The sequence below is a fragment of the Eutrigla gurnardus genome, assembly GCF_963514095.1.
Source record: "Eutrigla gurnardus genome assembly, chromosome: 18".
NCBI classification, from domain to species: domain Eukaryota; kingdom Metazoa; phylum Chordata; class Actinopteri; order Perciformes; family Triglidae; genus Eutrigla; species Eutrigla gurnardus.
Window position 1 is genome coordinate 3,719,255 of NC_139929.1, and position 26,941 is coordinate 3,746,195.

The window sequence follows — 26,941 nt, forward strand, 5'->3', positions numbered from 1 at the left end:
ATTAAAAGGGTTTCCTCATAGATTGAAAGCTGAAATGAATGTTATTTATTTTTTATGAAATAAATCTGAGAAACGTGCACGTGTATTAATGTTGTCCTCTCCAGGGCTGTTGTGATGTTTGTATGTGATCCGGGTGCAGCATGTCTCCCACGGTTGTCGGTTTCTCCCGGAGGCTTTACAGCAGATTGGAGCAGAAATCGGGCAGAACCTCGGCCACCCTCCGTCCCAGCTTCTCCCGCATCACCTCCCTCGCTCTCTCCTCCCGCTGCAGACAGGGAAGCCGCCTCCAGGCCAGGAAACATCGCCGCAGCGCCCGGCTGAGTCGCAGGCAGATGGAGGGACATACGGGAACGGAGCAAGTGAGCAATAAGAAACTGGATTATAGGGAACTCTGGGTTGACGACACCTAATGAGTTTTCACATCATGTCACCCTTATTGGCTTATTGACGACGGGTGGGCAGCCGGTCTGAATTCACCTGCAGGCTGAGGTCATTTAGCTGACCTTACATGAGAAGCTGAAGTTAAAAAAAAACACACACACAGTCCGTGTAAATGATGGTGAAATCATTAAGTCAGAGCAGTGACACAGAAATTATTAATTTGGTCCCCCGATGGGAAACGGGGGCGCATAATAATGCTGTTATTAAGCATTCAAAACCAAAATCTTTGTGCTGATTTTGATGGAATTCATAGGAGGCATTCTTGCAAAACTATTTAAATGCAAATTAGAAAAAGTTGCCAAACTGACTGTTTTCTTTGTTAACCATTTTAGAGGTGTGGCTCTGGGGATGACAATGTTGGTCAATGAAAAGGGAGTATTATTGCAGAAAATACATATATATATATATTCAAATTTCTCAGTTCTACAGACCAGTTAGAAACGTGCTATTTCAGCTACTTTATCCATAAGTTTCTACTTGAGCAGCAAAACAAGCGAATCCATTCATCTCAATATGAAGAGACATTTAAAATGTGAACTGTACTTATTTATAATGTAGCCTCTACAGACAAAGCACTGCAGAAACTCATATTTCATATTGGTAAATGTTCAACAGCTGCTCAAAGATGCACAATTCAGTGTAACTTTAGCATAATCTGCCGTATTTGTTCACTTTAATTTATAGAAAAGGCTTTAAAATGTCTAATGTTTTTAGGCATTGTGGATTTTTCTTCCATACCCGTAATTAAGATGTTAAGTGAACACATGGGAAGCCACGGGTACCAGACCTGCTATCGTGCTGCTGAGCCAGCTCCTGCCGGTCCCAGTCCAGCAGCCTCTCCTGGTCCACGTAGTCCAGCAGCGCCAGCAGAACCCTCCTCAGAGTGCGAGTGCGGTAGAAACGCTCGGCTCTCTCCTCTTGAATCGCCCGCCGGTCCTTCAGCTGAAACGGACCACACTCGCTCAGAGATGCATCCTCAGCAGTCAGAGACACGACTCAACAACATGTGCGTGTGTTAGTAAGTGGAAGTGATGAGGATGGCACGAGTGGAAACGAGGAGAAAACGGGTCTAATCTTTTATTTTGATCTCCAGACTGGACACCTGAAAACATGATGGAGTGCAGGTAGAAGAGGAGATTAGGAAAAGGCATGGCTGTGAGTCACTGACAGATGGGGAAACTGCAGTCCTGATTAAACTGTGTGTGTGTGTGTGTGTGTGTGTGTGTGTGTGTGTGTGTGTGTGTGTGTGTGTGTGTGTACACACTCTTTTCCAGCAGCTTAAGCTCCTGCGAAGCAAGAAGTGCCGTTGCAGTTGGTCAGCAGAAGCTTCCCTCTCAGACAGCGACTCTCCGGCTGATTGCTGCCAGCCTCGCGTGCACCGCCTCAGGAGAGCGAGATTGTGATGACTCTCGGCCAGCTGGCAGGGATTGAAGAGAAAAGTGTTGGTTCGATCTGGAATGGTATACGCGCCGGGGGTTGCAACAATAGAGCGCCGGCAGATGATGAAGCGCCTGTCTTCGACTGCATCTCACGTGGAACAAAGAGGGTTTATATCTAGCTGTGGAACAAGCATGTTTTTTTTTTTTTGCTTTCAGTGAAGATGATGATGATAGTGTCATGTGACAGAGTTGTCACACGCTTGGATGTTTAGTTGTATTGTTGAGTGTTTATGTGTCCAGAAAGGTGTGTGATTGTGTGTTGGGATTACATGTCCTGTAGTATTTTTACTGCAGCACTTTGCTGATTTATACAGCACTTCTTAAAAAATAAATAAATAAAAAATATTTCACAAAATAAAGTTCCAACAAACAGATATTAATAATATGGAGGAAAAAAAACCCTGCAACAGGAATGATACATAGAAAAAAGAAGTTATTTATACTATGGGTTAAAAAGATAAGAAGCTGTTTTGAACATTTCTGAGCTTCGGTTAAAGCGACTGACAGGACGACAAGAAAAAAACGTATAATCCTCTTTGAATCGCTAAAATTTAAAACGGATTATTCTTTATAATCTTCGTAAGGTGGGGGGGAAGAGACAATAGGGAAGCATTATGTCCACAAATAGTGCATGAGCCATAAAAAAAAGCCATTCAGCCCCATGACAAGATTGGAATTTCAAAAAAGCCTTTCATAAACCAAGGTTTTTATTATTCAAATCCATGGTGAGTACCTGGAGATGGATGTACCTTTGTAGGTCAAACTGCTTATTTATATTCTCTTTGCACGACTTCCTGTTCAAATTTAAGGACAGAACTGAGAGTTGGACAGGTGATTCACCTGTGTGTTGGCTTGTCTGAGCTGCATCAGGCGTTTCCATGGCGACAGGCCCCGCCTCAGCAGCAAGTTCCTGTGGTAGTGATGGCCGGCCAGCTTCAGGAGCTCCTGTTGCCTCTTCAGTTGCTTCTGTTTCTCCTCGTCTCTCTGCACACAGACAGGAAGAAGAGGCTTTTATTTTGATATTCTACAGCGTGTCACCATGGGTACAGTCCTGCTCGGTGTCACGGCTTCCTGCATCCTGACTCATGTTTCCAGAACGGCCACGGAATATGAATCTCACCTCTCTCTGCAGCCTTTTCTCCTCCCTCTTCTTCTCCGCTGCTTTGCGTTTCTCCTCCTCCTCCTCCCTCTGTCGCTCTTCCGCGGCAGCTTTCATCTCGGCCTGAAAAAAAGTGAAATTAAATGTGTTTTCTTTATGGTTTCAGATTGTTGCTGCCGATCCCAGAAGATCTCTCACCAGGTTTTCCTCCTCCTTCTTCCTCTTGAGTTCCTCAATTTCCTTCCTTCGTTGTGCGCGTCGGTGTGCACGGACCTCCATGGCTTCAAAGAGAGGTTTTTATGTATTCACCTTTAATATTCTGAACATTAATGCAAATTAAACATGAGTGTTGTTGTGGGACCTATAGGCGTTTACGTATGGAAATGTTAAGCCTCCCTATGCGAGATCATACAATGTTCTTGACATAAGAGCAACAACACTGTATGTTTGTGTGAACATGTGAGTGAAGGACCTTTGCAGACTGACCCGTGATGATTGGATGGGGGCTTATCTGGCGTGTGACAGCTTTCCTCGGAGGTGCACAGCGACCGGCGGCTTCCCCGGGGACTCTCAACGCCCTGCGATGGTAACGATCACAGCCAGAAGCACAGAAACAAAAGCCCATCATAACTCCAGATTTGATTCAAGACGGGTATCGACATGTGACAGACTGTCCGTGAATCTGTAAATTCCTTTTAGTCTGGGTGAAGGGCAGATCTTTTTTTGCTTTTACTCCTGAAAACTATGTTCAAGGTTGTACAGACAAGGCAATTACACATTACCCGATTCCAGGAGCCACGCATTTAAAAAATATGAACTTTTGCACAACCTCTGATCCTCTATTCGCCCTCCCTCTCTCTCTTTAAAATCCTTCTGTGGCTATTTCTCTGTATCTTCTCCATTTGTCCTCGGCCCCTGCACTATTCCAGACACGACGCCTTACTTTTAAAGGGTATTATTTCTGCAAAGAATGGCCTTTGAATCCATGTTTAACAACCGTGGTCTCCACAGACAACGACCTTGCAAAGTCTTCACAGTAAAAAGAGAAGTGAGCTAAGGAGATTATTCATCTAAAGGGAGATTTACGGTCTTACTTACATATGTATGTAATTGTCCAGGGGGTTGACAGTATTGGATATGAGGCCAGGCCAAGAATATATATGAAGAGATTTATACGGTACTGAACTATTCTAATCCCAAGTAACGGCAGGAAGCCTCCACATTCCTACACCTTTCTAACCTTTTTAGCATCTTTACTATTTAAGCCTGTAATAAATGATTTTAGTGGAACAGCACTGAAAGGTGATTGGTCACTAAATCAAACCAAATTACTGTTGCTAAAATTCATACCTACTAAATAAAAAGTGGCTTTATTAACAGTTATAAATGCCTTATAAATCAGCTATAAGGACAACATTATACACCAGGGTGTAAACTATCCTTCTCCAGGGTGAAATCACTGCTGCAGGACATCTGGACCTCCATTAATTAACCATTTATTCTTATTTATAACTGCAGACACAACGGGCCAGGGTGTAGCGTTTAGGAGGATCTACTGGGAGAAATGGACTCAAATATTAAGTATGTTTTGTTTATCACCTGAGAATAAGATGTTTTCATTGAACCCTTCATAAAGAGGGTGTTATATGAGAACGTGAATATGGTGCCTTACATCTTGCAGGGAGCCTCCCTCTCCTGTGTGGTTTTCTCCATTTCCAACACCTTCACCCTCTGCTCCGTCTGCATCCGCGTGATCTGCTCTTGCTGCTCCTTCAGCTGCTTCCTCTGCTGCGTGATGATCTGCTGCTGGACGGCGTGCCTGTTCTCGAACCTGCCGCCCGCCGACGCCACCGCCGCGCCATTCGAGGCGGAGCTGCTGCCCTCGCCTCTCTGCCGTGCCACGTGGAGCTCAGCGGCGCTCGGCGCTGCGTGGCGTCGGGTGATCCGCCATGGCTGAGTGGGCTGGGCCGCGTCATCCACCGGGGTCTTGATCTTCTGATGTACTGCAGAGGCGTGATCTTCCTGTAGAGAAGGAAACATGAGGATGATATAATATATATATGTTATATATAACAGGGCCTGATATGGAGTATGACCTCCCTATGGACCCCTGCTCCATGAACCCTGACTTCATCTTCCTTCCATCCCTCGAGCTCTGCTCCACTATCCTACACCTCTTATTTCTCTCTGGCATTATTTCCATCTGCTGTCTGTGCTCCCATCCCCTATACCACTTCTTTCACACTCGGACTCTGCAGACGTGTGAGGATTTCAGCAGGAAATGTTTTTCTCAGTTAAGAACGGTTCAGGTCATCCTATGCAAAGAAAATATTGGGGAAAACTTTATTATATTTAAGTCCATAATGTATTTATTGCCTCAGTAAGTTAAGCATTACCTGCCTTTTCAATGTGAAGCATCAACAAGGAGTTTTTGTGGATCATATGAGGATGTGTGAGTGCACCTCTCACCTTCCCTGTGGTCTCCCGTGGGTTGGAGGCCTCAGGTGGGGCCAGACTTGGCTTCAAGGTCGGGGCTTCAGTGGACTTGAGTTTGCCTGTTGCTGCGGCGTTGATCAAGGCGGCCATCCTGCGCCGGGTCTCCTGCTGCTGGGCCAGAAGCTCTCGTTGGTCCTTCTCCACCCGACACCATCGCTGCCACTCGTTCAGGCATCGCCGTAGCAACCGCCTACGGTCACTCTCCGCGGCCAGCTGGCATTGTCTGGAGGAGGGAAAAGATGTGAGTAGCATTTAACCCCCACTTATTGCTCAGTCGGGGACCATCTTCTAGAAATAATCATAATAATAGTCATAATTAATAGTCTTATTTTTAATGTAGATTGTAGTTTGTCATTTTCAAAAGACAGGATTTATATAATGATGGGTTATCAGGACGCTTTCTCGCCTGTTTTCAGCTCGTAGGTCCTCCTCCGTTCTCGTCACCTCTCGCCGCTGTTGTTCTGCCCACACCAGCGCTCGCCACGCTCGCCAGGCTCTCAGCTGCCGCTTCCAGTCACAGAGGGCCATGGCCTTCCCCAAACGCAGCCGCCGGCCCAACACCACCGAGTACCAGCCGGAGAAATGCCTCTGCAGACACTAAGACGTGCATAAATGCATTTACATTTGGGTTACCAAAACCTGCAAGTACACCGGGAGAAGGACGGACCTTGAGATTCCCCATGTGAAGCGTGGTTTGAAGTTTATGTTCTCGATAAAGCTGCTCTGTATCGTCTGGCTGCGGTTCAGTGGGAGGTGGAGGAGCTGACTGCAGGCTTCGGGCTGCTCTTTGCTCTTCCACGTGCTCCCTTTCCCTGTGGAGCAACCATTCACATTCATTTCTTCAATACTTTGGTTTCGTGATATAATTTCCCATTCAACCATAATCTAAATCTTTAATTAATACATACATCTTCTTTATCTTTTTGTTTTATTTCAGCATGGTGCCAGACATTGTTTGCTTTTCACAAAAGATGTTTCATGGTGAAAAATACTAGCTGTGAAAAGGAAAGCCTCGACTTTGTGGGATGATTGAACATTCTCGCCATGCTGGCTGAGAGCTTCCGTAGCCTCCACAGGGACACTTCCACAATACCTGTTCAGGTCAGGGAGCTGGTTTACTTATCAGAATCCAGGGGCTTTCAAAGACTCAGAGTATGGGCCTCCCCTCAGAAAAAAGAGCTACCTATGTCTTAATCTGCAGGCGAGATCACGTAACCATGGCAGGAGTCTGAGGGTTATTTCAGATACAGGCGATGACCACGTGATGGAGGGCAGTGGTTGCTGTGGATACTGTACCTCAGTCGAACCAGCTGTTCCAGGCCTCTCCTCTCCTCCATCTGCCGTCGGAGTCTCACCATCTCCTTCTGCACCATCTCCTCCTGTCTTTGTGCCCGCTGCTTCCTCCTCGTCTCCTCGTCCTGCTCCCTCCTCTTTGCCTCCGCTAGGGCCCCCCGCCGAGCCTCCCTCTCTCCCTGTTGCCTCCGCCTCTCCGCCTCCCGCTGAGCTCTGCTCTCTCGAACCTTACGTGGCAGTTGGTGGCAATCAGTGTAAGTGGCAACGCAACTGGGTTGGCCGTCACTCCGGCTGAATCAACTCACGGTGACAAGTTCCTCAACCCACGTCTCTTATCTCGGAGGAAACTGAGGTGCACTCTTGACCACATACCTGCAGGTGTCTCGCTTCCATGGCGACAACTGGATCTCTGAACTTCTTCCTCGTTTGTCCGACATCCAGCGCTAGTTCCTCCATCACGGCGGAGTCCAACACCTCCTGCTCCATCAGGTCTCGTAGGACGCTGCTAACAGCGCTGTGTTCCTCCTCCTCGGCCAGGCAGCTGTACAGATCTTTGCACGAGTGGGAGTGAAAAAGAAGTAATATATCACAGCTGTGGTAACTAACACAGGAGTGGTAACTAACGGACTGCTAATTAACCTCGCGATGTAAATCACTGCTGACCTTTAGCATACAATACGGTTTCAGATTGATTTGCTGCCCTCTAGGCAGCGACTGGTTCAGTACATTTCACCGTGATGTGGAAATCAATGTGCTGGGACTCAACATTTGCATGAAATAGATAATCTATGACAGAAATCATGTAAACTAGGATAGTTTATATTGTGTTTTCTCGCGTTTAGTAGTGCAGTTTGAAATATGAATATCTAAGAAGTGGAAGTCAACATCAAGTTTTCTTGAATAGGAATATAAAACTCAAAATACCAACAGATATGACACTGTGAAAAGGAAGGAAATTGGTTTCAAAACATTGCAAGTTTGGCATTCAACTCGCAAGTCTTGCATTTATAGAATAAAATAAACCCCACCGTTTTCCATATAGCGAATGTGAATTTGAGCTGGCCTTAATTCACTCAAATGAAGAGGCTCAAGTTAGCTGGAGGGGTCACATATCATTGTCTTAGTACCATCAAAGTTGTTGTGGTTGAGGGCAGCAGGTCGAGGACGAGCCAGTGGAGCAGGGCGATTCCTCCCACCACAGCGCATCAGGTCATCTTCCTCCTCCTCCTCCTCCTCCTCCTCCTCCAGCTCCAGACGCAATTTACTGCTCAGCCAATCACCAAGAAGAGCCTGAGCTGCAAGAAACCAGCCGGATATCTTCATTCAGCCTGCAGCTGCACCTATTATATAGGTACCACTTCTCTGGAAACCCCTCTGAGGGTTTTTTTTTATTATGGGCTGACCTACCTTCACTGTACGCGTCATCATGATCCCTTAACTGGTCAGAGCGTTGCAATGGTACAGCCGAGCTGCTGGTTCCTGGACGAGGTTTCTTGTGGGAGAGGACTTCAGATACAGCAAACTCGGACGCGGCCTCCACGCGCTGAGGACAAGGACGTATACTACTTTATAACTCCTGATTATTTTCATTATCAATGAATCTAAAGGGATTACGTTTACAATGATACACATGTATGCAGCTGCAGATAAATCCTCACCTTTCTCCACTGATCAATATCGCCATTCTTTACCTGCATGTGTGATTGAAAGAAAAACTATATGTGTAAGAGGGCCCATGAAAATACTGGTGTGTGGCCAGCTTTGACAGCTATACACACACACACACACACACACACACACACACACACACACACACACACACACACACACACACACACACACACACACACACACACACACACACACACGTTGTGCAGGGCTGAGCCAATGCATGGTATCTGCGGATTATATCACAGGGAAGATTGGCCACTGCTTTAAATAAGAAGATTACATCAAAAATAATTTCCCGGACGACCAAAAGTCACTATTCACTATCTGTCTCGTATGTGGGTGACATTTCTAAAACCCGTCACACTGATATGTGCGTTCATACATAGTAATAACACCGACGTCCTTCTCGTATATTCAGTAGGGATCTATGTTTTTTATCTCTTGGGTATGATTATCCTGGGGAAAGGCAGCATAGCTAACCTCTTTTTTTATTATCAATTTTAAATGAGAAGCCCCACACACACCTCAATTTAACAAAAACCACAGATAGGAACTTTACCTTTTCTGGAGATGTTTTCTTGCCGAGTCTCTTCCATCGGAACAGGTGAGGCGGGACAGACATCACGTGTTTCCCTATTTAACTTTACCTCTGCTACAGTAATGAAAACCCAACCATTACTACGGTTTCCTCTCACAAAAAACAACTATCAACAAAAAATGTGTTCCGAAGTCGTGTAAACGTATCCGCTATCGATTTTGACTACACAGGATTCTGGGTAATGTAGTAAATTAACAATTTATCTATGCTTAATGTCGCGCCAACGAGGAATTTGAGGACTACGTAGACCACTATACTTCGTTTGTAGTGCTTGGTAACCATGGCAGCGCTTCTCGCTTCTCTAAATGGGCCAAACTTGCGTTTAAATCGAATAAAACTTGTTTTAATGTACGTATTTAACGGTTTCATAAAGTATAACGCGACTTATTTGAAGTTTGGACCAAAAAAAAAAGGAGACACGGCAGTATTTGTAGTTTTCTAACTGATGTCGCGACCGTTGATGACGACATATTTGGAGGACTCCTAGAAAAAAGCACGACCCGCCCTAATCTGTCTCTGATTGGTTGACTGTGATTCCTAAGCCAATCACAGGCAGAGTTGGGCGGCAGCTAGCTTCCTGTTAGGCGGTTGTTTTTTTTCGGCGCTCTGAACTACACACGTTTATTCACGCTAACTGGGGAAATGCACAGATTTTCTTCGCGTCGTTTTTAAGAACAACAAACGGAACCTCGAATAAAGTCGTGACGCGTGAGTGTGGCTAGGCTAGTCCGCTACTTTACGCGCGTTTCGCTAACGTTAGCTAGCTAACGTGAGTGGCGTTCAGTGGATCCTCGTGTGGTGCCGGCGGCAGCAGCAGCGATGAAGCTGGAGCTGTCCCGCGTGGTCCAGGGAAGAGGTCGCCTCGGTGTCCTGAAGGGGCTCGGCGAGACCGGACAGCACTCCCTGGAAGTCCCGGGGTGCCTGCTGCACACACACTTAGGCGCAGTGCCCCACCTCACCCAGGACACCCTGAGCACCCTGAGCAACCTCCCCTCTGTTACTCAGGTCACCCTGTCCAACATGTAAGCTAGATCAACTCACTCTCTCTCTCTCACAGACACACAAAACAACCGTTTAAAGAATAACTTCTCTTTTCTTACTCAAAGAGCAGAGCACCAGGAAGTGTTGGAGGAGTTTAAGGATGGGTTCAGGAAGTTTGCAGGTACACATTTTCTACCTTCCTCTCTTATAACACTCATATCCAGAGCTAAAATTACTATTTATGAGTACATTATGACACCTAGTCTATTCAGACTTATCCAGGATTGATACATAAATAAATGTTTTTTCACATGCAAGTAATTTCCTTTGTGTATCGGTACAAAAATATATATATATTTTGATAAAAAGGAAGTACTGTAAGAGTAAAGATGTATAGGTCAATAATAATAATATTCACTTGAACGTGACAGTAAAGGCAACTAAGTATGACCCATAGATGAATGTGCAGGTCTGATATTCTATGTTGGTCAAAACACTGGATTAGATATTAAAAATACATCTTGGGATCACACCAGCCGTCACACCAAATTGGGGAGAAAAGTGATATTTTTTTGTCTCCCGCAACAAATTCAAGATAAATAGAGGTGGAAAGGAGCTGTTGAACTATTTAGCCGTCGCTACACCACTGTTCTTTCAACCTCTGCATGTTTCAAATAGCAACCGCATCAGAGGAACCCCTGCCAGGTTCATAATCCTGTACCGGTGTGACTAGTTGATGTTTTCTTATGTAAATGTCAAGCATGATTGATGCATAAATTTACCCCCAAGAACCTGGGGTTTATGAACATTATTTCCACTGGGTAAATTGGAAAGGCTGGAGCAAATTGCTTCTAAATATACAGTGTGCCGAGTTCAATATCAAAAAGCTGATTAGCTCCGTGAGCCTGACCAAAAGGGTGGTGTCGTTTGTGAGTAATATTAATAAACGTCCCCAGAAGGGTGACCTCATTCAGCTCTGATCAAGCAACGGAATTGGAAATGTAATCGCAGCAGTGTCCCTCGTTGTAATCTATCAGGGGAGTGCTACTCTGCAGTCTGCAGAAGGGGCGAGTAGGGATTGAATAATTAGTAATATCAAAATTGTTTGCTGCCCTTTTTTCTTGTTTTCTCACCTTTTTGGATCCGGTGCTGCAGCTGGCGCCGCCGCAAGGCCAAGCCTCGTTCCCCTCGAGTCGCATTAACATGCACTAATGAAGAATCTCACCTCCGTCACCTTGCTGACTCTAAGCCTTCCTCTGAGTTTGTTCGCTGTGAGTGATGTGCATTGATCTTGTTGTGTGCAGGTCTTCGCGATACGGTGTTGTACTGCTCGCTTCATGACCCCGCGACCTCCTGCCCAACGGGTTACACCACTAACAAGGTGAGATTAAGCTTGTTGTTGGGAAGTATGCATATTCCCTTCGTTTAGCCTGAGAGTTGAGTAGAAGAGAAAATCAATACCACCCACATATCTGTGCACGAAGTATGTTCGCTGGAGCCATCAACCTGTTTGCTTAGCTTAGCATAAAGACTGGAAACGGAGGGGAAAAGCTAGCCTAGCTCTGTCCAAAGGTAACAAAATCCATCTACCAGCACCTCTAAAGCTCCACAGTGTGAACATTCTGAAGTTGTAGTTTAATGTGGGGCCGTTATGTGTCAAAATATTTCCTGGCCTTGGTACAGTTGCTAGGCAACCAGTGGAGACTATGCCTAAGACTCGCACATATCTCCCCCATTAAACTACACTCTGAATACTCCTGTTTTACTGCCTGTTCCATTACACTCCTTCCTTTTTCAAATATGAAATTGTATGAAAACCTATTTGGCAGTTAACTTGCTTTCCAGTCTTTATGCTAAGATAATGTAGTATCATTAAATCTTAGTCTTTGCATGTTTTTTTTTATCTCACTCAAGCTATTTCATCTCAAGCATCTTTTAAAACGATGTCTTTGCGTTGTCATTAGACGGTGTCGGTGTGGGGCAGCGGCGGGCGAATAGAGCTGACCGTGGCAAAGTTCATGGATCTCCAGAAGGCCGTGAAGCCGGACTGGTACCAGAGCATGGCAGACGGAGAGACGTGGCAGAGCAACACCTCCCGCAAACGAGTTCGAAAATCGGTGGATCGAACTCTCGCCCACTTGGACGAGTGTCTGCTGGTTCACCAAACATCACAGGTACACACCGCCGACTAAAAAGACACTTCACTGTTCTGTGAATCACTCATGCGTGGCACGAGCACGTGGGACGAGGATTCATGTTCGAGATTAGGAAGAATACATTATCAGGGCGTGCATACTTTTATCGGTACGTGTGCCGAGAAAAGGGGCTCCATATCAAGCATGAATAAAGGAATGGAAGTTTTCTTCTTTCTTTAAAGGCAGTGAAACGTCACATCATTTAATGATAGGGAGAACAGAGCGAAGCTGATCCACCTGAAGAGTTGCAGGAGATGGTATATAGATACGTACGACACCTTAACTCTGTTAAGCTTCAGAGGAGGTAATATATTCCCAAACTGGATTGCTTTAGTCCTAGAAGATCTGTAGCTTGATACCCAGGAAGTGGTTTATTGTGAAATATGCTTTAGGTTGCATTAATCTGAAAGTCTTTCCAACGCGGTTTTATATTATGTGTACATTTCCCCGCCTGTACGTCTTTGAGATGTGCTGTTCTTCTGTGTAATTCATTACCTCGATGCAAACTACGTTTCCCTTTGGTAAATGTGTGCAAGTATAGAATGATGTTGAGCAAAGAGCCAAACAGTTGACAGCGTTCTGCAGGTAATTCTTTCACAGCAGATTCAGATCGCTGCTGAGCTCCCCCGCACCTTTCTTCCTCGCCGTGTGAACTCAACTTCATGTTGAGTCATCAAAATCCAGATGGGCTCTGTCGAGTATAAAGCCTTTTTTTTTTTCCTTTTGCACATTTTACTTTGTCCCTGCAGTGCACCGCGTGTGGTTAGAAATCTATGTTCAGTTCTCCATCGTTCAGTGTTTCTTTTTCTGTCAGATTTTGCTTTAATGACGAGGCCGTCTGTCGTTGCCAGGAGCTGGAGGGAGTGGAGGTGTTCGGGGTGGTGGAGGGAGGAGACATCCTGGAAGAGAGGATGCGCTCGGGCAGGGAGACAGCCAAGAGGCCTGTGTCGGGATTCTGCCTGGACGGCCTGCAGACGGGGTCCATGGATCAGACTCTGAGGACCCAGCTCATCACTGCTGTGACCGAGGAGCTGCCCGAGGACAAACCCAGGTCAGCTGGTGGCTGTGTGAGAAATGTGTTTATTGATTACAGTTGTTTACACTTCCCTCCCCTTCCCCCTCAATCATACACTCTACTTCAGTGTTTAATTGGAGTCAATGAAGACGTTATAGACTCTAATATAGAGGGTGGACAGACAAACGGTACCCTCTGGTATTTATTATCTTGACATCGATATGACGGAGACTAGCCGTGGATTTAATCACCGCTTCAGGAACGACCTGTAGATGCTCCACGCTGAATCCATGCAGAAACTAAACCACTCATGATTTTCATCATCGATGAATTTACTCTTCAGAAAGGCATACATGATGAAATAGATGGCATTGGTCAAGTATACAATAAAGGGCTGCCACTCATGATTATTTTCGTATTTCATAGAAAACAGCTTGGGACAATAAAGTACCGATCCTAGCCTATATCTGATTATTTAAACTGCTGTGATAAACTTAAACTTAAGTCCAAGCCCTGAATGTATTACATTTAGAATATTAAACAGAAAAAAGCAACACATGGTGAAACATTGTTGCTTAATCATATTCTGTTGATCAAGGAATGAATTAATTGACTAATTATTTCAGTTATAATTCAAGTCTTTATTATAAGAATGAGATACTCAATATTTTTTTGCTAATTACCAAAATGATGAACACTGGAATTCATTAATTCTTGTTACACAAATGAATACTCTTTTCATGTATTTGGGTCATTTAAATGTTTAGTAAAAATAACAAACCAATGATTTAGTGTAATGTGCTTCAGAGACTGAGTTTACCCAATCAGTTAATTATGCTTTTTTAATGAGAGTGAAAATCCAGCAGCGTTGCCTCAGCGCTCATTATCTCAGCTCAACCTTAAAGGGTAGCACCAGTGTGTCTTTATCCACTTTACTTACTGTCCATAAGTAGTAGTAAGTAGGCATTCTCTGCTGACATTCATTTTGAAAATCTATAATTTACTTTTCAAAATAAAAGATTTACAACATCAAACTTCAGGTGTGAACTCCAACCGTCCTGGCTTTTAAAAAACAAAGTATTTAACAATAAATGACAGAAAAGCAGAGAGTTTACTGGATTATATTGCGGTGGAGATATGATTTATTCTGGCAGCACGGAGAGCATGACTTAGTCTCGTATTGAGCTTAAAAACACGTACAGTAGCTCACACACATGAACGTAATGCTTAGACAGGAACTTTATCAACATATAGATCACAATCTGTCATGTATGTGGATTTGTTATTGATTCAGAGCGTAAAGGATTAGTTTGTCGGTTAATTGGTATTTTTTCAGCTAAAACTTAGAATCCCTCCGGTTCCAGTATCGTCAATGTGAGGATTCGCTGCTTCTTTCTGTTTAGAATAATTGTAAATTAGAGATCGAGTTCATATCGGAGACGTCACCTTGGGCTCTGGGAGCTTATTACTTCAATGTCAAATCATATAAACAACCGATCTAATCATATTAAATATAATTGTCACATTCATTTAATAAATTGTTTGTTCGAGGCACAAATATATAACCTTATGATGAAATAGATTTAAACCGTATTTAAAATGCTAAAATGCTTCTTCTCCAACCAGACTGACTTGACATTCGTCGTACTTTTTAAAAGCCAAACGTTCACTAGACATCGCTGGGTTTCCAAACTACGTTAGCCTGTAGCTCTTTTCACCGGAGACCCACTTGAGTGCACCTTGCCTGCTGGTGATGGAGAAGCTCTGGCAGCGGCTCCGCGTTCAAACCAGACGACCTAATTGAAGCGTCGGTCTTTGTCCAGGATCTGCCTGTGAGCCGTGTTAGGTTTGCTGGTGAACAGCCTCTTTGGTCGACCACTGCTCCGTGTTCTGGCTGTTTCGAGCTTCCTGCTGGAAAGCGGAGTGGAGTCATTATCAAATGCTAAATTGGGCTTGACCTTGATGACTGCAGGCAGAGAGCCAGAGGAAGCCAGTTAACCGAAAAGCCCACGAAGAACACAAACGCACAATGGGGGTGTTGTTTGAGGTTAAAGAAGACGAAGCGTGTGTTGGTTGCATTAACCCCTAAGAGACCCATATAGACTCGTTTTGGAAAGGCCAGTTAGTGGGAGATAGCGGGTCAACACATAGAAGTAGTATACATCATCTGAAAGCTTTGAACCTGGAGATTAATTTGAGATGCAGCTCAGCAGTGTAGAGCTGTTCTGGTCTTGTATTGTGATGAAAGTATATGATGTGATTATATCATTTGCTACACAGATTGGTTGCTCAATTTAACAATCAGTGATCTAATGCTCCCTCCAAGATATTTCTGTAAGAAATTTATGATGAGTTGAGTTTTTAATTCAGTGCTTCCTGCCGGTGGCGTGTCGCCCTCAGACTGCTGCAGGGTGTCGGACGCCCGGACGAGGTGCTGGCGTGCGTGGAGGCCGGCGTGGACCTGTTCGAGAGCTTCTTCCCCTTCCAGGTGACGGAGCAAGGCCGCGCTCTCTGCTTCAGCTTCGACGTCTCCACGGACACGGAGCTCACAGGTAGAGCGCCCCCTGCAGGTGTATTTCTTTGTTGTATGTCTTGAACGCCAGGTGATGTGGTGGTTTTGCTTTTACACTGTGACCTAAGGCGATATCTTGGGTAAATCTCTTTTCTACTTCCTCCTCTGAAATCTCTTTTTTTGTTTTTCCAAAAAATGAGATACATTCAATAAGTGCAGTTAGTGATAGTCTGGGCTCTGTGGTCGCTCTGACAGCTTGATGGAGTTACAGCGGGGGGCGGGGCTTAGTGAAGGGTCAATAATCAGATTCAACAGCGATGTCTGAGTTTGTGTTTTCTTGGCAAAATATGGTCCTGGAGACAAATCAGGTGCATTGCCGCGTAAATGCTTCATACTCTGCAGTGGTCAACATTCAAATGGATTTCTTGGGCAGTAACTTTTTTTTTTTTAGCAAACATGAATCATTTAGCATTTAAATCAAAGCACACACACACACACACACACACACACACACACACACACACACACACACACACACACACACACACACACACACACACAGCGGGTTTCATTCCAAAGGGACAAGAGGACAATTCTGCTCTTGTCAAACCAAATGACTTCTCAGGTATCAGAATTTTGCCCAAAGCCAATAAATTATAATTCTTTTTAAAAGTTTGATGAAGGAAATTACCCCAAAACTGATGAAAAACACTGGACGCTTTATTCAAGAGCTTTGTGTTTCACGCCGAGAGCAAATTGACATGTCACAGTGTAAATTGGGAGCTTGGGTAGGGGGTCTCTCCCTCTCTTGCTTCATGCATTTCGATTAGAATAAAACCTTTAATAAAATGAGATTGTGGTGGAGAATATGATTTCTCTCACCGTGATTATTTGATTTAATTTATTTGTGTCAAAGAGTTGTGGACAAAGCAATGAGGACTTCTTTATTTAGCAGCAATCATTTGAATTACTTCAATGTTCACACCGGAGGTTAGATTGTGAATGCTCCATGTGACATATGAGGGTCAAAGAAAACAATTTAATTTCATATTTATTTTCAATATGTTAACAATATTAACACCAGGTCCGTTGTTCTTTCTTTTTTTTATTTTGTGAGTTACATCATGATAATTGTATTACATGTTTACCAGTTATTAATGAAGGTTTTTACATTTCGGTAGCTTAAAGATGTATTATTCATATCATTCAATGCATCAATTCATTACAACGCATAGTGTTTATACTGATTTATTGCTTGTGTATGGTGAACAATACAGAAAGTAGGGAACTTTAAAATAAAATAATCCCAATGTTCACACATCGCTCAGAGATGATTAAAGATTGTACGTGGAGGAGCCTCTGATGTTGTGTTAAAATGTTTACAGATGTTCCTGTTTCTCATACGAATCTAAAGGGCCATTCATCTCACAGCGGAGAGGCTGCACAATTCATTATCTCTAATTACACCATCTTCAACCAGACTTTAAATGGTTCATGGTACAGACGTCGCAGAGCGTCTTCAGCAAATGAACAACCCTTCATCTGAATTCAATTAGTTGAGAAGGAGAACAAGAGGGAGCCCGGCTGCTGTTTGAGCCAGTTCACATAATGAAAAGAAAACAAGTGTGTGTCAGTGTGGTAGCACTGTTTCCTGCAGATGAGGGACTTATTTTACTTTAAAGTCAGAGCTGGATATAATGGCTATTGAAGTCATCTGTTTGTTTGTGTTTGCGTAGTGGCCGGTGTGTATTTTCTAGCCCCAGGGTCAGTCGAAGTAATTGGCAAGACAGAAATTCATCCTGTGAAATGAAATCAATGGTATATATCCCATAGCCGCCGCAGTAAGATAATTAAGTCCGGAGGCCCGCTGTTCTGATTGTTGTCCCAAGTGAAAAGCGTTATGACAAGAGCTGTGGGGAAAGCAGCGGCTCGGCCTGCTGAGGACTTTGCGCTTCATTAAAAAAAAGTTGAGTGAAACTCGTCCGACAGCTGGAGTGATGCTCGGTACCGGCAGCATCCAGTGTCAGACAGCACTAATCGATTCTGCACAGGCAGCGTAATGGAGTTCATTGGAGGTGAGGGCAGTGAGGGTGTCAAACCTGAAGAGAAATTCTAATTCCCCTTTCAGCCAATTACAAAGAAACTTCCCAGTTCAGACCCTTTTTCTGACACGGCAGACCGTGTTAACTTTCTTCCTTCCCTCAAAGTTTCCCTCTTTGTTTCAGCTTCATTTCCACCCTTACTACCCTTCCTCCGTCTATTCTGCCAAAATTCTGTAACTACAGTACACATTTGGTCAAAATTGATCTGTTTGTATTGGTTTTTAACAGTTCTGAAAAGTGAAGCCAAGTTAGAAGTGCCTCTGGTTGCAAAAAGAAGTCAGATTGTATGGAAGTTTATGAGAAAATGACAAATCACTTGATTTATTACTTCTGTAAATATGAACGCATGGTCTCAAACTCTTGTTCCAAGCCTTCTTCAACACAGCATGATGTTCATTTAGATCATTAAATATGAATTAATCAAACACGCTAATATGTTTGAAAGGAAGAACACAATGTGTTTTCTCTGCAGCCTTTTAGATGTCCAAACACAGAGTGCGGTATCCAAGATGAGTCCATGCATAAAGTTTTCCAATAGCTCGTTGTCGTGGTTCCGGCTCTCTGCTTTTGTGAGACAGAATTGCTCCTTACATCTTATTTGCTTTGGTCACGCTCCTTTTATTCCCTTGCCACCCCCTGCTTAAGCTAATTCCCTCCTTTTTATGCTTTAAATGCACTTTCTTGCTCTCTGCTCCTCCAGTTTCGCTTTGTGCTTTTTTACTCTATTGTTGCTTTTTAATCTGTCTTTAGTCACCTGCATTGCTTTGGTCCACGTTTGTCCTTTTCCCCGCCGTGTGTCTGGAACTGGTTCTTACTTTCTCCGTTCTCAATGAAGTGAAGTCAGATTGCAGTGAACAGCCGTCTGTGTTGATTGTCCGTACGTAATTATATTCTAGCGGCAGAGAGAATATAGGACACGGCAGTGTAGGAAAGTAGCCCAGGCTGCAGTGTGTTCGCGCTCCTAGTGCGCCGTGGTTGTATGTAGGGATGGCGTTTTCTGCTCAAGGATCCGATGGCGTGCATAGCTTGTGACTAATGCGATGCATGTATGCTTTGGCAGTGTCGGAGCTGGATCAAGAGCAGGACGCGGCGTCGGGGGATTCGCAACAGAATGGAGATCTTGATGATCAATCGCAGATGACGCCCTTTGAGATCAATCTCAAAGACAAGAGGTTTGTGGCAGCGATGATTTAAAACCCCCCCCGATGGGGTTCACAAGTAGCCGTGTTCGCAGAATCAAGAACTCTTGATTTACATTTAAGTCTGTTCATCAGCTCGCCTCACTCCCAACTCTCTTTGAACTTCTATCCAGATACCAGGATGACTTCGGGCCCCTGGTGGAGGGGTGTGGCTGCTACTGCTGTAGGAACCACCAGAGGGCGTACCTGCACCACCTGCTGGTGACCAATGAGCTGCTGGCTGGAGTCCTGCTCATGATCCACAACACGGCCCACTATCACGCCTTCTTCGGCGCCCTGAGAGAAGCTCTAGCCAATGATAAACTGGACCTCCTCAAGAGACGGGTACTCGGGGAGAGAAAGGACTGATGAATCAAAGTGATGGGGGAGGGATTGATCATGCTCTTCCTCTAAAGGATCCCTGGATGACTTGGCCAGAAGCAGTCATAGCTCTATTCTACCTCGAGACGGAGTCCTTCTGAAGTCTCTGAAGTATGTTTGAAAGAGGAGGATGAAAAGATGACTCATTCGATGCGTGTTCCTTTGGGCTCGTGTCCTGGTTTCACACCAGGATGGACGGCTTCCTTAAGATATGTATTGATCCGAGCACGTAGTCGGGGTGAGATGGGGGAGAGGAGGTGGACGGGAGGTCAAGAGGAATTTGCATTAGGAGAGAAAAGTCAAGAGGTGGAGATGGTGGTGTACTATCGACTATGACTTTAGTGTTGTGGTTTGAGATCGGCCGATGACCAATATCCTTTGGGATGGTCGGCCAATTTGGGTAACCAGCTATTAAATTAGATAATTAAACAGATTTTCTCCTGTTATACATTAAATCATACTCATCCGTCAGCAAGCGAATGTGCCGTTTGTTCTCCATGAATATCATGAATCTTTCAGTTGAAGGAGCCTCAAACGTAGATTTACCTCCTCGTCGTTGTCAACGCCAGCGTGCATGATGACATCGTGTCACATTAGATGCCGCTGTCATCATGCAGATGTGGAGGCTGTTGACTCTCATGGGGGGGTTTTTTTTCCCGGGGAGGTGAACTGAAGGTTCGAGCTGACGGCTCCACCGGTCCCTACTGCTGGGAGAGGATAAAGATCAGGCACAGATATGGGCCCCTGCTGCCTCCCGCGCAGCCATGGAGGGAGGCTTTTTGAAGGTGAGGAGCTATAATTGACTGCCAGACAGGGACAGACCTAGAGAGAGAAGATAGGACAGATTGATGGAACAGCATTGGTTGCTGCACTTGTGGGGTAACCTCAACCATATTAAGAAGTAAGTTGGTCTTCACTAGGCGGCCGCTCATCATAAACACTTCAGAAACATTGAATGTGTTTGGAAAGATGGGATTCTTATTAATGCCTGTGGGGAAATAGGTGAACGCTGAAACACTCCAGACTTCTGTTTATTTGAAGGTTTAATGGGACGGCAGCTAGCGTGGAGAAGGTTGTAAAGTCTATCCCTCAGATTAGCCAGTAAAAATAACCCGAGTGAATGGATATCGCCCTCCTCTCCACCGATAACTTCCATCAATATTCTAGTCAGGATCAAACGTGTTTATTTGTGTGATGTCTACTATTAAAGCATTCTCAATGAATCTAAATAGGCTAAGCTTTCAGTCTGTTATTGCCATAAAAAGATCCGTCTGAAGCCGTTCTTAATGAAGGTAGAGTCGCTCCTAATAAATCATGACGACCGGATTCCAAACGACTTATTCAGTTTGAGATATTGACGTTTAAGCTCTTGAGATGTTTCTGAAAGAAATATCCTGCTGTGTGTTCACCAGCTAGTGATCCAAACTTTTTAATTGGGGGTAAAAGCTGCTTGGCGCAGCTGAAAATGACACATTAAGAACGATGAGAAGGAACCAACAGTAAAGTTGTGGGCCATAAAAAAGAACCAGAAAGGCACTAAAACGCTCCATAGGTCACGATTCATATAAAAATATCCCTTAACTGGCAGTTCAGGACACCGATTACAGAGACCGAGGAGGGGTTTTATTTTAGTACATGACACTGTTGTCTCAGTTATGTCCCACTTACATCCTTATTGTGGGGATTAGTTTCCATGAAGTGTTTACATACAAAGCTTGCATGAAAATACCACTTGAGGCGAGCGTTCGTCTCGGATTTTGACGTTTTTGAGAGCGGATTGTTGCTCTGGCTCGTTCTCTGCTGCACTGAGCAACACTGGGCACGTTTTCCATATAAAAGAGCTCTGAATGACACAGTCAGCGGGTGGTCCGCATAGCTCATTTCAACCAATTATACAGATTGAGAATGCCTCTCAGGCTGGATCACTACAAGTTTCCTTTCCGTCTCTCCACTCTCTCTCCTGAACAAGTGTGCAGTGTGAGACGAGCCTCGCACGCCCGTAAGGCCAGTGCAAGTGTGAAGTGTGTGATTGTAGAGGAGATGATGGTCAGTGAAGGGGTTTTATAGGTGAGAGATTGTGTTGTCGGAGTCTTTACAGGAGTGACAAAGTGCCAATATCAATCAATTCCAGAGGCAAAGTGTCACGTTGTGATGTGTTGGAAGTTTAAATCGTTGATTCGACAAGATGTCGCCGCCAGAAATGGATTACTCTTAGCGAGCTCAGGCCCGGACGCCGTCCGACCCCTCGGAGAGCTGCTGTTTGTGGTGAACATTTTTGCAGTTGGAAAGTCAATCAAATGCTACAAAGGAACACGAAAGAGAGATTGAAAATCAACACAGGGAGGAAAAAACGACCACAAAGAGACGCAAAACTAAAACGGATATAAAAGCAAAAACTGAAGAGACGACAAAGGAACACAAAGAGCCACAAAATGATTAAAAGCAGAAAAGAAGAGAGAAATTGTGTCTCGGTATGGACTCACAGGAGTGCCATAATAAAGAATAGATCTGGAACAAAATAAATGTGCAAATAAATAAATAAAAGAATGAATAAGAAATAAAAAAATTGTGAAAAGAATAAATGTGGGAATATAAAGACAAAACAGAATAATTACGCATTTTCAATTATTTTTCACATTTTGTACTTTTAAAGATGATTAATTTATTTCATCTATTACATTTTATTGCTTTTGCTATTTCATCAAGTGCCAAGCCGTTATTAGACCGGCCTTTCTGCCCGAGCTGAGTGGAAATATTTATTGTGGAAAAAAAATCCAATTAAATATTGACCAAAATTCTGCATTTTTTTCCAAAGGAAGTGTTGTAGCCGTGAGGAGACCATTGAGTGTGACACTACACTGCATAAGAATGAAGTTAATGAACGTTTTTGAGTATCTCTTTTCTTCATATTATATTTCACTAACGAGTTATTGATCCAGTAAGTTTGATTCTGTGAATAACTCTCCAACTTTATCAAACTTGGGGCTACTTCTTCAAGATTGTGCAACAACCTCATCCATGCTTGTGTTGCGTTTCCTTCTCAAATCAGTAGCTCAACCATTGACTCCCATTCATTTGATGAGATGACTTCTCCTAATCATAAACACTCACAAACGGACACATTCCCTCTCCTCCGTCGCCGTGGTAATCTGACCACCACTGAGGAGCAGCCATTGTGACGTCTCTCCGCTGACTATGAATGATTGCTCACTAAACAGTGAGTCCAAATGCCTCGTTACCTCCCTGATGCGTTTCAAAAAGTCATTTATTCACATAAATCATCAGCTAACAATGTTTCGAATCAGCCGGGACACGCTCGGTCCGTCAGACGCCGGGTGAATATTTCATAAGGGCTGTTACTCTGCACAGTGTATGAGTGTAGGTTAAACCACTCTGACATACAGAGATAGGGAAGGTCATAATCCATTAATGCTGCAGAATCCCTCGCGATGCCCCGGTGCCATGTGCAAATTTAACGGGATGTGATATGAAACCAGTAAAGGCAGAATAATTCTCCTTTATGTGAATGGACAATGGAATACTATAAACCAAAACGCCAGGCCTTTTAATGTACATCGTGCTCCATTATTTTGATCTTAAACTCTACAAATCCTCATTATTTTCTTGTAGTTCACTGGAATGTGAAAACACTTTCAATAACTCATAACACAGTCAAGACTGTAACTGTTTGCTAAAGAGGACAAAGCAGAGAGCCCAAATAATAGAAAACCTGATAATATATTTATAACGAGCAGGGCTCCGGCTAATGATATTTGAATTATTGATTCATCTTTTGATTGTTTTCTTGATTCATATTTGAGAAGAGCCAACTGTCAACAGTTCAGTTGAAGATGATGTAAAAACTGTTTTCAGTAAATAATTCATTTACTATAATAGACAAAATCATAAAAAACAGAGAAACGTTGATGTACGGCTCATACCTGTAGGATTTTACTTTAGTGGAGCGTTTGGTTGGCCGGTCCAGAAATCATATTATTGGTTTATTTTGTCAGCAAAAAGACTCCACAGGAAAAAAACAATGGTCGTAAATAATAAAAGTTGCTTTTCTGGCTATGTGGTATATTTGTCCCTCAGCACCTTCCATGGTTTTTCAAACTGTGGGAGTCATGCAGGATTGGTTTGTTATGTAAAAAACGCTGTTCCTATCCAAGGAGCTGAAAATCCTGAGGATAAAAGTAATTTGGAGTTGTTTAATTAAGAGTTCATCCACAGGACGCTAAATGTTACAGAAGGTCGGGTGAGCTTTGGCGTCTGTGATTCTCTGTGATTCACGTTTTCTGCGTTTGGTTTCTATCGCTCTGCTGCCCTAGAGGTCACGGGAAGTTGAACGAAAGGTCATCCGTGACGGCGTGGTGGGGCAGCGGATGGATGAAAAGGCCATGTGTGGTTTGACCTTTTTGCTGGTGAGCATCATCGGTTAGTGCGAGTAAAAAAAAGGGGGGATAATTTCCGTTGTGCGCTGTTTGCTGAAATGGAAGGCAGATATAGGACTTAAACACTTTCTCTGCATTTATATCACGTCGTACAGTTCAGGGATGTTGCCTGAAGTGATTTAGTGCTAAAGGTTTCTCCAAGGATGCTTCTCTACAGTATTTCTGGAGAGGCGGTGGTTTAATAAAACCCTGCTCACACATGGAGTGATGATGGAGGGATTCATCTTCCCCCTAATGCTGCGACATGTGGGATATAACCTTGAGGGAGGAGTTCATGATATTTCCGTAAATAATTTGTGACGCACCTTCAAAGCAGTTTATATTTGAACGTTGTTGATAGCCGAAGTCTGCTTGTTTGAAGACTTAATGACGACCAATTTATGCAAACATCAATAACGGCTCTCATGGATTTCCACTACAAATCATCCACGCCGTGAACCATAATTCAAGATGGTTTATTATTTGTTATTTCGAGAATAACGCTTCCATATTTGAAAGTTGTCGGATGGATACAAATGGTTATTAAAGGCTGCGAGGCACGAGCCAATATCGGCAACCAATGGCAACCGAGCTGCTGCTTCATTCACAGCTTTTTATCAGGCGTGAATCCCAAAACACACCGACTTCATGTACAGTATGTCATTGTGTGCCTTATATTAGTACACAAGTGGGAAGAAAAGCCCACGTGATTTCGCTTGTTACCTTTTTTTTTTTTGTATTCTCAAATGTGTGGAAGATAAATCACCAGAATTTACAACCGCAGCTCCGACAATCAGACCAAAACCAATAGAATTGACTCCGTGGAGGCTTCTTTGCCTCGAAGAAAAAGGCCTAAACTAATGTGTGTGGCACTATTTCTTACTGGGGGAAAAGTGTAGTTATTTTCTTTTAAAAAGCTGTGGAACATTCCTCTATGTCGCAGGACGAGCTGGGTTTTTCATAAAGGATCGGATCGTCTATGAAAGGACAAAGAAAATGACATGTCGACAGCAGCCATTGAGGGAGCAGGCGACCGGCATAGAAAGTGAATATTTAAGTGGGAGAAGTGCAGAGAGGTTTTTTTCTTTCTTCGTGCCCATAGCAGAGATTTATGAATTCATCTGGATTTGAAGGAACATCAAAAGCAGATTCGCCCGTCGAGCTTCTAAGTCACATCACATATCTGTTGCTCGGCAGGAAGTCACCGCATATTGTGGCGTTTTTTTAAAACATATTTTCCTTTTCTTAATAATCTTCAGTAAACGTTGAAGTTCTCCGCATTTTTTGATGATTATTCCACAAATAAAAGCTCAATGAATGACCGTTAAAATAGCTCAAAAGCCTCATTGAGAATTCCAGTCTATGAATGGCAGCAGCAGCCGCCGGCCTCGTGCTCCATCACCACCATCGTCTGCTTAGAAGCAGCCGCCACACGCCATTAAAAAGACGAGCTGAGTCTCATTTGTGCTTCAGTCGGCTCAGAGACGACCAGCTTTCACACACTGTTGCTGTTTTATACGACTTCTGATGGGCGTCAAAGAATGTGAAAACGTGAGCAGATTCTGAATTTAAAACAATTAGGCCGACATGACCCAGAGTGTGACCCTCACTGTGTTTGTTGTAACACATTTGAAATCGTAGCCGACATGAAGATAAAGAAATCATCCCATCCCCTCCCCTCCCCCAGCACCAGGGCCACCTCGCTCATATATGAACGCTGTTATCTGATCCAATCTGCCGGCTAACAACAGCTGCTAGCGGCGAGCAAACACTATCAAAGTCACAGAGGAAATATGTTTCTTCAGAGGGAGGTTTCTGTCGAGGGCTCACTTAAGGCTGTTATCTGAGGATAAATAGTTTTCAGGCTGGCTAGCAAATAACATCCAATCTTTTTGTTCCGTCTCACCAAAGTGTCGCTTGGCTAGTACAATACAATATTTACATGACATAAAATACGTCATACAAATATAAAAAAAGACCAAAAAACAAAACAAACATACCTCACATGTAGTTCAGGGACGCATTGAGATCTGATGTTATGGCCATTCAACCGACAACCTTTTTGGTAACATTTTTAAAAATCATCTTGAGGGATTTGTTTTTTCTAGAAGAAGCCAAGGAAAAGGCCCAGTCTGTATTTTTTTTCTTTCCTTTAATTTCCTGCAGACCATGCAGACACAGGAAGTGCATTGCTGCTTTTTCAGAGTTACTTGAGGTTGTAGGATAAATGTAGTTTGTTGAAAGGCATTAATCACAGAAGGCCAGTTTATAGTTGAAATTATGTTCTTACATAAACAGTATATTAAACCACTTATAGGATATAATCAGACTTTTGTCTAGATAAAGAAAATTCACAAAATACATGTTTTAAGTAGCTCTATTGCTACGTTTTTAAATAAAAGACACGGGATAGTGAATCCTAAAAGTCTAATCACGCTCTGATGTAATGCATGAATCATTTTATTATAATATATATTTTAGCCAATGCATGTGATAAAGATATAAAGTTCCCCAGAGGATGAATACTTTGCACAAGCAAACGGATAAACAACAAGCCCTTAAAAATAATATATATATATATAGAAAAATCTATAAAACTTTTTTTTTTGAGCTAGAGAGTATGAATATGTTGATTTAGCCCATCGGCTGTACAAAGTTAAACAGGACTGTTCATCTGGGGAAATTAAAACACTGCATCATTGTGTTCCTTCATTTAAAGCAGAAAACTTGCTCCATCTAAAATAATATTTTAAAGCACGAAAGAGATTTAATATAAAGTAGTCCAGAACAATTCTCTCCCTCGTCATTCCCGACACCATGTCACTGTTTGATAACCGCAAAGGACGCCATGTTTTCCCACTGATGCTAGCAGGTCACAGGTGTCGTTGTTACCATGGAAACACAGCTCTTAGCCACCCATATCGTGAACCTTTTAGGCTTAAACTCCATTTTTTGACAACCGAAACGATGACCAGCCTAACACGTGTTTTAAAGTTCACCTATGAAGGTGTGAAACCGGCGGCGGGTCACCGATGACGTCTTTCCGAAGCGCTCTGGGACTTTTTGTTTTTTGGCTATTTTCAGACGGATTGTTGTGTCTGTGATGA

The 26,941-nt window shown here is 43.5% G+C and overlaps 2 protein-coding genes across 4 annotated transcripts; one reads left to right on the forward strand and one right to left on the reverse strand.

Moving 5' to 3' along the window:
* Positions 1 to 36: 36 nt before the first annotated feature.
* Positions 37 to 9,149, reverse strand: ccdc191 (coiled-coil domain containing 191). Of its 2 annotated transcripts, XM_084034243.1 has the most exons (17): positions 8,999 to 9,149; positions 8,427 to 8,459; positions 8,176 to 8,311; positions 7,896 to 8,063; positions 7,141 to 7,319; positions 6,772 to 6,995; positions 6,143 to 6,287; positions 5,882 to 6,072; positions 5,449 to 5,698; positions 4,652 to 5,001; positions 3,466 to 3,557; positions 3,178 to 3,260; positions 3,001 to 3,102; positions 2,721 to 2,864; positions 1,706 to 1,858; positions 1,229 to 1,383; positions 37 to 317 (listed from the first exon to the last, which is right to left on the reverse strand). In XM_084034243.1, exons 1-17 carry the CDS (start codon positions 9,059 to 9,061, stop codon positions 176 to 178), a joined length of 2,610 nt encoding a protein of 869 aa, XP_083890369.1. In that variant the 5' UTR covers positions 9,062 to 9,149; the 3' UTR covers positions 37 to 175. The 2 variants fall into 2 exon arrangements, with proteins under 2 accessions (XP_083890369.1, XP_083890370.1); XM_084034244.1 differs by lacking the exon at positions 8,999 to 9,149 and having other exon boundaries at positions 7,896 to 8,058; positions 8,427 to 8,448.
* A 478-nt stretch (positions 9,150 to 9,627) lies between these two features.
* qtrt2 (queuine tRNA-ribosyltransferase accessory subunit 2) lies at positions 9,628 to 20,570 on the forward strand. 2 transcript variants are annotated; one of them, XM_084033683.1, is made up of 8 exons: positions 9,628 to 10,059; positions 10,144 to 10,199; positions 11,323 to 11,399; positions 11,983 to 12,192; positions 13,065 to 13,264; positions 15,629 to 15,798; positions 18,903 to 19,014; positions 19,155 to 20,570. In XM_084033683.1, exons 1-8 carry the CDS (start codon positions 9,857 to 9,859, stop codon positions 19,387 to 19,389), a joined length of 1,263 nt encoding a protein of 420 aa, XP_083889809.1. In that variant the 5' UTR covers positions 9,628 to 9,856; the 3' UTR covers positions 19,390 to 20,570. The 2 variants fall into 2 exon arrangements, with proteins under 2 accessions (XP_083889809.1, XP_083889810.1); XM_084033684.1 differs by having other exon boundaries at positions 9,629 to 10,059; positions 15,629 to 15,780.
* The last annotated feature ends 6,371 nt before the right edge of the window (positions 20,571 to 26,941 follow it).

Coding starts and splice junctions, on each gene's coding strand:
- qtrt2 (XM_084033683.1), top strand. CDS start 9,857: ATGAAGCTGGAGCTGTCCCGCGTGGTCCAGGGAAGAGGTCGCCTCGGT. Junction 15,799..18,902: donor AGGTAGAGCGCCCCCTGCAG/GTGTATTTCTTT, acceptor ATGCTTTGGCAG/TGTCGGAGCTGGATCAAGAG. Junction 19,015..19,154: donor ATCAATCTCAAAGACAAGAG/GTTTGTGGCAGC, acceptor ACTTCTATCCAG/ATACCAGGATGACTTCGGGC.
- ccdc191 (XM_084034243.1), bottom strand. CDS start 9,061: ATGTCTGTCCCGCCTCACCTGTTCCGATGGAAGAGACTCGGCAAGAAA. Junction 3,103..3,177: donor AGAAGGAGGAGGAAAACCTG/GTGAGAGATCTT, acceptor ACTTTTTTTCAG/GCCGAGATGAAAGCTGCCGC. Junction 318..1,228: donor GCTCAGCAGCACGATAGCAG/GTCTGGTACCCG, acceptor CCTGCGACTCAG/CCGGGCGCTGCGGCGATGTT.